The 11,849-nt window shown below is 36.1% G+C and overlaps 1 protein-coding gene across 1 annotated transcript; it reads left to right on the top strand.

Annotated features, from left to right (window-relative positions):
- Positions 1 to 3,902: 3,902 nt before the first annotated feature.
- On the top strand, positions 3,903 to 11,454 carry vgf (VGF nerve growth factor inducible). Its single transcript, XM_028798008.2, has 2 exons — positions 3,903 to 4,076; positions 7,813 to 11,454. The coding sequence occupies exon 2, from the start codon at positions 7,826 to 7,828 to the stop codon at positions 9,608 to 9,610; it is 1,785 nt and encodes a 594-aa protein (XP_028653841.2). The 5' UTR covers positions 3,903 to 4,076; positions 7,813 to 7,825; the 3' UTR covers positions 9,611 to 11,454.
- Positions 11,455 to 11,849: the final 395 nt, after the last annotated feature.

Genomic DNA, 11,849 nt, shown 5'->3' on the forward strand with positions numbered 1-11,849 from the left:
TCTTTTTTTTTACCTTTTTAAATGGATCAGCAAGTCTTTGTGAATGTTTATATTCTTTCCTGTGCGTTTCTCAGTTTTCTCATCTTCAGAATGACAAGCATTACCAGAGAAAGTAAAAGAAGGCACTCACATCATGTTCCTAATGTACTTAAAGGGCACTCCAACGCGTTTCAAACCAGAATAACCAGGGCAAAAGAAACGCTTTCCATACACACACACACCCGCCGAAACAGTCTGTGTATCTGGGAAGAGTATACTATACGATTTGGGCTTATTCAACAAGAAAAGAAGTTTATGTAACAAGCACTTTCAGTTCCACTGTAGTTCAACCCAAGATTAGCAGTATGTTCCAAACCACGGAAAGTTTGTCACAGTGATGAAGAAAGTTTACAACATCCTCTTGAGGTTAGCCAAGCCCACAGCTACCTTTCTGTTCCATCAATTTGTTACCAGCATTCATTTTATATTTTCTCTTTTTATCAGAAGAAAGTTTTGCTTTGTCAATCGAACACGTTTCTCATGTATGTATGTGTGTGTGTGTGTGTGTGTGTGTGTGTGTGTGTGTGTGTGTGTGTGTATTTAGCAAACAGGGGCTCCTTTAATCGTTTCTTGCAAATACCAGACCATCCATCCATCCATTATCCAACCCGCTATATCCTAACTACAGGGTCACAGGGGTCTGCTGGAGCCAATCCCAGCCAACACAGGGCACAAGGCAGGAAACAAACCCTGGGCAGGGCGCGCGCGCGCACACACACACACACACACACACACACACACACACACACACACACACACACTCCCACACACCTATAACCAAAATTATAACGTGGAGACTTGGAGATGTAACAGTGCTGTTTCAAATCACCAAGGGTGAGTAAGGATTGCTTGAACAGCTGAAATAAACTGAGATTTAAAATTTCCTTAAGGTTCTACTAATAAACAATTTTACATACCCATTGTGGTCTCTTGGATAAAGCAGCATATTTGAAACTACTCTCCTCAAAATAACCAGAATGGTTCTTCAGAGCTATGCCATAGGGTAACGATTTGGTTCCCAAAGACCCATCTACATGAAGGTTCCATAGAGAACCTTTATTTATCCATAATAGACTCCATACACTAAATAGCCACAAATAGATGGTAACAGATCTGTGAAATACCAATGGCTTATGACTCCAAAAGGACTCTTGTTGCATACTTACAGGTTAACTTGAGGTTTTCTCAATTTGTCAGTGTCCTGCTAGGTGGCATATCCTACATTAAAGATTTAATTTTGTTTTTCTACATACTAGGAAGCTTTTCAAAACACAAATAACCAACTTCATGTGGAAAGAACACTTCCTGGAATGAAATGGTGCTTTGTCAAGCAATGGTAGGAACCACACAACCCAGTAAAGAACCATAAAATACATTAAAGAACAAATATTTTTAAGAGTGAATATAGCTTGTTGGGGTGAGACACATGATGTAATAATGCTTCATAAAAAAATAAAATAATTCAGTATTTGATACTCCTTTCTGGGTATGTGCTTCTAACAATGCTGTACATGTTCAGGCTTTAATCCACACTTGAACATCAGGGTCACCAAAGATTATGTTTTTTTTTTGTTTGTTTGTTTTAGAGAGGCCTGTATGTCATTCTGTAGCTGAAGGGCAGTCGTTGAAATAGTGGACATTTACTGAACATGGAAGAGTAACTGATGGAAAATATGGACGTATCATGTGCCCCTGCTAACTAGAGGTTTATCAAACGGTGTATTTATCTATAAATCTTCATGTTACATATCACCTTTGAAGGAACATGCTATCCCATGGCACTCTACACAGTGCATAAAGATATAGTTCACAACAAGTATTCGAAGTGAAATACACGATCATTCAAACGTCATGAATCACTGAAGAAATAAACAACGTGAAGAGACTGCAAAAATATATGAGAGGCATTTATCAATATAGGAAAAGAGAAAAAAATAAGCTGGTTTACTGCACAGCAAGTTGTAAAAAGTATACTCCTCATACACATAGTACTGAAATGGCTATACATTTACCCAGTGTTTTATGTCTTGACTATAAACTGCAACAGGCAGTTTGTCACGAAGAAAAGCATAATCGTATGACCAATAGAAATTATAGCAAAAGTGCAAAATTCAGTATGAGTTATAACTTTGTTTGATTACTTGAAAAAAGTTTCCAAAAACTCTTATTATTCACGAGTCTGCTTTGTTTCAGTTCTTATTTTTCCCAGTATTTACTGTATTCATTCTATTTATCTTAAATGCATACTTCAATCTTCCAGTCATCAAACCTATATCGTTCATATATTATCATCGTGACTTTTATTATTAAGAAAGAAAGAAAGAAAGAAAGAAAGAAAGAAAGAAAGAAAGAAAGAAAGAAAGAAAGAAAGAAAGAAAGAAAGAAAGAAAGAAAGATCTTTCTAGTTCATTTCAGTAGTAAAAAAAACATCAGGAATTAAAGAAAATACATTTGATAAAGAGAGAGAGAAAAAGAGTTAGGAAGCGTGGAAGCCTTTGATGGATGGCAAATACGCAAATGATGACGTCACTGATTCCTCAATCTTATCTTTTTTGCAAATGAAATGTATATTGGAGATAAACGATCTGTATCATTCCATTTTTCCTCTTAATCACTGGCCGGTTTTCTCCTAGAAAAATGGAGGCGTTCAAAGCCTCATAGTTTATCAATTTACTCTTCGAATTGCATCAATTAGACGTCGAATCTTTAAAAATGAACTAGATCGTAAGCTAGACTATACAAACAGGATTTATTATTAAAATGCTTGTAAAATTGCTAGGACTAAATTTCTGTCTATCATAAAGATAGATGTATAACTCAATTTGATTTGACCGCAATGAAAACTATATATATATATATATATATATATATATATATATATATATATATATATATATATATATATATATATATATATATATATATATATATATATATATATATAGAAGGGCTATTCAGTGCATTAAAATATATATATTATATATATATATATATATATATATATATATATATATATATATATGTCACTTTACGTTTGATCTAACATATACGACAATAAATACAGGGTGTATATGCGTGCAATACAAGTGTTGCTGTAATAAAATGAACACCTTCATATTAAAGAGTATCTCTTCACATAGAAATAGAATAGCTAAAAAATGCTGACGAGAAGGACAAGACAAATGGCAGTTGAAAGATCCTTATCGTGTGAGCGATGTGATTCGGCTATCGGTCTATATACATTTTTTTACTGCAATAGAAAATGATTACAATAGCGCATGGTGGATAAAATAAGTCTATCTCGCAATTTAAAAAATACAGCCCAAGCTACTAACGCTACCTCATTTTTAACTGTGAGCCCCAGCCCTAGTCAGTGGATTGATGCCTTTGTCTGATCCACGCGATCTATCGCTGAATTTTCCATGTGTTTTTTAAAAATCGTTATGTATGTATGTATGTATGTATGTATGTATGTATGTATGTATGTATGTATGTATGTATGTATTCTCTTTAATCAAACTATTCCCGAAGCAAGTCCGCTCATCAACACAATACCGTATGCCCAAGCAATCGTAACCTCCGGGAAAATATAGTTGGTTCTAGAAATTGCGCAAAAGAGAACCTACAGCTGAATTATTCCTTTTTATAGCATCTGTACAAGGCTGCACAGGCTCCTGCAAAGGCTGTGCGCGCGAGCCCCCACCCTACCCCTCCCCCACATCAGTTGGGAAACCTCTTTAGCGCTTCCTCAATGAAAATACTACTCCATTCACCGGTTCCGTTCATTCATCAAATCACTGCAGTGTGGCGAAGAATAGAGTTTGATCATGGCACAACTCTTATCAATGAAGCGCTGACGTCAATCGGAATGTGGACGTCAGGTCACATGGGCGGCTGATTAAATATTAAAGCAACGGGTGCTGTCCGATGTGCTGAAGTCAGACGCTCAAGCTACTGTAGATCGGAACGAGCGCATCGGCTTTTCAACAAAAGACACTCTGCAGTGAGGAAAAGCGGCCAGTCTCACTTGTCTTGAGGTAAGAGGAAAAAATAAGTTGATGGATGTATCTACATAATAATAATAATAATAATAATAATAATAATAATAATAATAATAATAATAATAATAAAATAATAAAATAATAATAATAATACATTATTTATGTATGTACAACATTAGTATTAACTTACAGGAGTCGATTTTTATCAGTGTTTTAGTGGAGTCATTTATATCAACATGATGGAAAAGCAATTTAGATACCATCTTTTTAGCACACATCTCAGTAAACTGTTAACTATGACAAATCTTTTGCTTGAATATTGTTACATCATGCAGATTACAAACTGTAACAACATTTCTTATCCCTCGGTAAATATTCGCTCTCGCGACTGTAATAGGTTTATTACATATATTTTTACCGTAATTATTTAACTTTTCTACTTTTAAACATAAGGCTTTAATTTAATCAGCTAGAAAACATTACTACCGAACAACTCGGGGATTTTAAGTCGTTCAATACATGCTTCTTGAAGTTTTTGCTTTTTTTTTATTATTTACTGGGGGTGTTTGTTAGTTTGGGTGTGTATGGCAGCGGCACGCGACATCGACTTGGATTATGCCCATTTCCTAAGGAAAATTATGAACTTTATTGGTAAATTTATAGCTACTATCCTTTTGCAATAAATATGATTGCTTAAATACTTTTAGATCGTGTTTGGAGTGTTCATTGTATTAACAATGCAACGTCATTTAGCTTCTATGCATAACTACAATTTGTGATTTAGAAAGTAGAGGTTTACAAGGGATACGACAAAATGAGTTTAAAAGATACGTGAAAAACATAAAGACACCTATGGACTTCGGGTGGTGGTGATATAAATAGACAGAACAGGTAAACTGGACCTTTACTGAAAAAAAATGAAAAGGAACTTCTTTGTACAGTGACGCGTGCAGACTTACCGGTACACTTTTGACGTCGGAAAACATGAGGCATAAATGAACAAAAAGTAAGAGCAAAGGATAAGTATTTAGATGTTGATGGATCGCTAACAGGAGGGTGTAATTGATGTTAAACGTACTTGAAACGGTTTATTGGTTGACGCTTGAAACTCCTGCTAGTTTGCCTAACCAAAAAAATCCAGTTTATAGAAGTAAGTGAAGAATAACTAAATACTTAAAATAATCTGTTAAATAAAGGATTTGATGGAGTTGCTATAGAAACAGACGTACCCTATGGGCGTTCCAAAGGGTCTCCGGAGAACTGGAATTTCCAAGTATCTGGGTTGCCAGGACAACGACTTGAGCCCACAGCCACCCCCACATTAGATGCTGACCTTTTGCTTTGGTGACTCAGTATTGCGGAAAAGACCGCCAAGCGCTTGCTCTCGGATACGGCGAGGTGATGAAGACGACTACGAGTTTAAATTGGGATGCTCCTTTATTGATTTATAGAAACCGCAGTTCACAATCTGTTGTTTTTACTTTCTAGTCTTGAATTGGTCATGAATTCAATTAATTAAGGGGGAATTTTGCAAAAGTTTTAAAACTACCTGCAGTATTATACTTTACATGCTAAAATTACTTTATGAACCTATATGTCTTTTGTTTAGTGATTAGAAACAATTCATCATCTGACATAACTTTACACCTTCGGTATACATAAAAAATACTACGCGTTAATTGTATAGTTCAACTTCGATATAAAAGATCCAAGGGCTCTGTTTAGATAATCAGTTAAACGTATTTTGTCATTGTAGCAGATTAGTATATTGTGAAACTATATATAACATACAAACTTTTTATTTAAAACAAAGATGTTACAGTTTATGTAATTAAAACATGCGCTTACTTTACAGGGATTTCCAAACGCATTAATCATGGAAGAGCGGTCCCAGTTTCAAAGCTTGTTTGTTGTCGGGTTGTAAAGGAGGGTCAAGTATACTGCTACATCTTAACTTTTCTTGAAGAGCAGAACGATGCTCCTCAATTGTTATCAATCCCATGTGAAAGAACCAGATAGAGCCTGCAAACAAGATTTAGCCAGGTTCATTATCAGCGACTTAAACACCCCTGAAGTATAGAGCGAGCAAGGATTTATGCCGAAGGACAGTACTGTGATTTTTGAGCGAACAGTGCGACAATTAATGAAGTACATTTTCTTTGTCTACTAAAAATGACTGGGTTCTACCCTGCGCTACTCTATTCATAGCAACATATATTTCTAGAAAAAAACAGAACGCGGTGTATTTTGAACGATTTTTACAAAATGTTTCCAAAAGTGAGTTTACTTTTTACACATTTGCATTTAATGAATATAGCTTTAGCAAGAACATCACTATCAATCTAAAGTTGTGATAATGAATCTCCTAAATCCCTCCTTAGTTTCTATAGATACCTGCTGGGTTTTTCCTGTACGAAGCTGTCTTATTAAATTAAGAAAGTCTATTCTGCGACCACTTTGGGAACCTGCTTTCATAGCGTCTTTTACTCCAAGAGTATTCCTAAGGATGGATTATGGGATCCTCTTCAGGGTTTTATCTGCCTTGCTTAGGTTTCTGACAGGATAAGCTGCTGGTCTTTGCTGAACGCCCTTACATGGATAATAAACGAGTATGAATAAACTCTACCAACCTATTTATTTTTTCTATACGCAAAAATCTTCGCTAGATCTTCAAAACATCATCAAGGCTAATGTTTTCTAATCACAGATGTCTCTGATCAAACACTACAAAAACGTTTACAAAGTTACTAACGAATACGTATAGCCTTCACTTTGAGGTCTGGTAGAGTATGACTTTCCATATGTTACTACACACATAATGAATGAAACACATAAACTACTTGCTTTTTGAACAAAAAAAAGTCTTTTAGCACCAGAGTAGACAAATTATTGTATAATAAATAAATTAACTTTTTTGGCTCACTACTACAACAGATTTGGATTTTGTCAGGCAAGATGCTAATCCACCAGACTGTCCACTCACACATGTACATCCATTGTCTCTTATATGACATCATATTAGAGAGACCAGTTAGCTTAATATACATTTCTTTGGGAGGTAAAGGATAAATAGTGCATCTGGACAAAGCCTGTGCAGGGCAGTTGAAAGTACATGCATACTGCAGTTAGACTGTGACAGACACAGGGATTGTACCTGCAGGTCATGAGCTGTGATGCAGTACCACTGACCAACACATTCCCCCCTTATACACATTATCTACTCCAAGTTTGACATAGCACGTTTTATGTACACAATCACTATATAATTCTTTACATGCAAAGTATAACACAGGATGTAAATATATGTGATATAATCACCGGTATATTCCAGTTCTACATCTTCAACGAAGAACGTACATAGTATACAAAACGTAACGTTTAGAATGACCTTTCAGTTTCTAAAAATACACCAATCTTTATGGGTTCTCATATTAATAACTAGTGTATAAACATGTTATTCTTCATCTTTGCTGAAATTGTGTAATTTTGAAATTTAAATATCTGTATCATATAACCAAGCACATGCTTCTACATGGTATATTAATAAATTTAAATATTTATTTCTTAATAAGAATACTACTGATCGTCCATTGTTTTTGTGGTTTAGTTTGTACTTGAAGGTAAGATGTATAATTCACCAGTTTCTTTAATGTACATGGAATCATTTTCTTTTTCAAACATTCTCTTAAAATTATGCCTTTAAAAATGAAAAAAATGCAAGAATATTAAAAATAAAACTAAAATTTTTTTCTGTCCATTTTGTTTCCGCTAGGGGCTTTTCAGATATGGTCTGGTCTAAGCACACTGCAAGTGCTGTGTTTCTGCTTATCCTGACCCTCGTCAACTTACAATATGTTAGCCTTGCCCCTGTAGCACTGGAGATTCAAGAAGGACACATGCATGAGTCTCCCCCTGCCAATGAAAACGTACAACACCTTGACATTAAGTCAAACCAGGAAAAACCTCAAGAAAATGGGAAAGATGTGCCAGAAAGAGGTAAAGAAAATGATAGGGAACTACAGATCAGATCTCTCTCTTATTACCCAGGAACCAAGAACAGTCAAAGCAATAGTGATGAACTATTCAAAGACATTGACCCAAAAACATTAGCTGCAGTTCTTCTTGAAGCTCTTAATGAGAATCAAGGTGCAGGACAAGAGCAGAAGGAAGGAGAGGCTTTAGCAGAACTAGCACAGCAACAAGAAGCCCAACGACGAGATGAAGACCGGATGACAGAGAATGTGAAAAGTCATACCTGGGCTGGAAGTGCAACTAAAATGAGAGGAGAGGATGGACCTCAATGGAAGAGGCAGCAACAGCAGCTTGCAGAAAGTTCAAAAACTACTGAAGAGCAAGGGCTAACTCCACAAGAGTTAGAGAACTTGCAAGTCATGCTAAAAGAGCTTCAAAAGTTCAGTACAGCCACCAAGAGGGAGAGAGCCTTCAAAGAACCTAACAGTTTGCTTCCACTGGATAGATACACTACTGAAAAACAAAACAACTTTGACTCTGGAGAGAATGATATCCTTAAGGAACTGGCTGCCTATGAAGAGCTTGTTGGCAGTCAACATGTGAAAGGAGCAAAAAACAAAGAAGAACGTGAGGTACCTCAAAGAGGGAAAAATAAACCCATGACAAAGTTCTTCCAAGGATTTAAGGACTATGATTCAGATGAGGAGGCAGAAGCTGAGGAAGAGGAGGTGAGGAGGCAAGTAGCTGAAGCAGAAAAAGCTAGGGAGGAGGAGGAGAAGTTAACAGATATGGCTTCAGATCTCCTTTTGCAATACCTCCTGAAACAAGAAGGAACCTCTGAGGATAAGGACAACCATGGAAAAGAAGAAGGCTATCAGGATGAGTCTAAAAAGAGTTTAGAGCTAACAGAAGAAGAACAGGAAGAAGAGGAGGAGGAGAGACGAGGGGAAGAAAGTGATGACAATGCAGCTGAAGACAAGCGATCAAATGAGGAAAATGGGGAGGAGGGTGGTGATGATATTGATCCCCAAACAATTGATAAACTTATCGAAATCTCAAGCAAGCTTCACCTCCCTGCTGATGATGTAATTGACATTATCAATGATGTAGAGAAGAAGAAGAAAGATGCCCCAGAACGGGCTGAGCCCAAACACCATCCCACTCCTAAAGACCATATTAGAGCTCCATCAGCTCCACAGATAGCTCAGCCACAGCCAGTACATCAGCATCAAAAACAAAAGTCAATTCAGCACATGCCTGCAAGCATGTATTACCCTAAATACCCACCACAGAGGTCTAGGCATCACATCAATACAGATATTTCTTTGAGCAACAGAATAGATAACAACCTAGATTACGATGAAATACCCATGGCAATTCCAAGACGATACCATCCAAAGCAGGCCCAGCAGATCACATTCTCCAACTACATCAGACCTAGGACATACCAGCCTCCGTTTCGTCGACAGTACTACTATCCCCCTCGTCCTGCACTCATGCAGAGAGAAGACTATTATGATGAGACCCAAGATAATGAAGAAGAGTTGGAGAACTTCATTGAAAAGATCCTGTTCAAGCATCCTGAAGTGTTTCAGTGAATTCAATGCATCCAAAAGTGTTAGAAAAAAGTGGGAGTGATACATTTTTTTTTAATGTCTGTGGAATTATATCAGGTAATTTATGCATGAGATAGTCAACATTACTGGGCATTCCAATCCAAAGTAAATTCAGTGACAAGAGAAGGACATTAATCCAAACACAGATGTTAACTTGAACCTTTCTAAAACAAATTCAGAAATGAGAAGGTGCAGTTTTCAGGTGCCAAACCAATTCACTTAAATACACACTAAATGAAAAAGAAACCAATATGCTATTCAGTTCTATCCCTTCTCAAATAGAGGCCCCATGAATGACGTCATTTAAACATCGATAACCCTGAGGATACCATCTGCTAATGTAGAAACAACTATACCTCAGACGATTCCTGACATTTCTGCTACTGGTAAAAGTCAGCAGCTTTCCACCAAGCATCTGTGATGGGTTTTGTTTTTTCTTTTAGAACAAATATGCAAGATAACAATGGTCTGATTGTTCAATCAGTAAGAATTTCTTAAGTTAACTGACTTAGATTACTTAAATGCAGTTGTCAACAAAAACTTTCATACAAGTGCCAATTACCTGCATGGACTCCAAATCAAAACATCATTTAATTCACATTGACTTCATGAGATAATGTTAAACCAGTTGACATTTCTTATCTCAATACAGTAATAATGTGCTTGGTTGAATTAAACATACTTTACTGCAGGTGAAATAAGGTGAATTTGACCGTGCAACCCATAAGGAGCATCCAGAATAGTACCATGACATATAACCACTAAGAATGCTAAATTTATTTTAGAAATAAAGTGGTCCATTATTATTTGAAGACAATGAAACAATTATAGATATTTAGCTAAATATTATTACACAGGTCCAATAATAATAACAACAATAATGGGGAAAATCATACATTTTAGCGATGACACAATCAACTGCTAATCCATTGTGAGATTACAACATAACAAGAGATGAATGCATCTATTAATGTAATCAGTGGTAGAATGTGACAGGACCATGGCCAGATGATATATATGACAGATTAATTACACATATTTAAAATATTTAAACTGTTCAAGAATAATTCATATAAAACAGAAAACAATTATCCTGTAAATTAAAAACTATTATGTATATCTGGTTTTCTGCTTTCAATACACCTTGTGAACTGCACATTCTCAAACAATGCCCTTGTCGTAATGCCTTTAATAATATTAACAAAAACCAACCTTTTTTATTCCACAGATTTTCTTTCCCAGTATTATCATTGACATGAGTATCCTGTAAGACATAGTATTACAAGGTTGTAGACTGGGCATGACCTCCAGTCTTCACTCTTCTCAGAATGCCTGAGGTAGTAGTTAAAATAATCAAAGCTTGCCAAGGTTATTGTGAATTAGTCTTGTCAAGAAACATTACTCTGAATACTATTATGCAGTTGCTCTTGATGATGAAAAGACAAAAAAAGGAACCATCATACATTCCAAAAGTAGTTGCCTTACAGTAGCCCCAGAGTGTTGGCAGGGAGCTGGTATCATGCTCAGGTATGTACGGCTTGAGTGTCTGACAGCAGTGCAGTCAGTGGTACCCAGCAGTCCTAGTCAGGCATGCTGTTTCGTGGTGTAACAGTGTTAGCTTCCCCAAACCCCCCAAAGTCTATGGATCACCAGCACTGGAAAGGGAAAACAAATCCACCACCAATAGAAAAGACCCTGTGGACTGTCTTGCTATTTAGAACACTGAGATCTGAAGAAGACTGCACGTGTGTTTGGTCTGCATCCGTCAACTACTGTGGCAAGCGTATTGCTTCTTTAAAAACAAATATGTAAAAAAATAAATAAAATTACAAAAAAAAACCCTGACTTGTAAGTCTTGTAAAAGAAACTTGTTTTGGTGTTCTATAGATGTACTTGTATTTAATAAAATGCATTGACTTGATGTAAATAGCATGTTTATTACTAGTTTTGCTATTAAAATATAAATAAAAGCAACTATTTTATTAAAATTCAGTTTTCCAGTTCCTTTGAAACTACTGAACAAAATCCAGATAGCCGTTTAGTTTTTAAATTCACCCATTCATTCCGTCAATGTAATAATATGCCTGTGAATAAATGAAAATAACAGAGTCTACTAAAAGGAAATTTTAAATGGGTTAAGCAGAACCTAAGACTCCAAAATAACCAGATGGGCCCGAAGCAGCTTTGGAGAAGCTCACTTAAACAGCCACAATAACATAAT

Source organism: Erpetoichthys calabaricus, chromosome 3, assembly GCF_900747795.2.
Source record: "Erpetoichthys calabaricus chromosome 3, fErpCal1.3, whole genome shotgun sequence".
Lineage (NCBI taxonomy): Eukaryota > Metazoa > Chordata > Cladistia > Polypteriformes > Polypteridae > Erpetoichthys > Erpetoichthys calabaricus.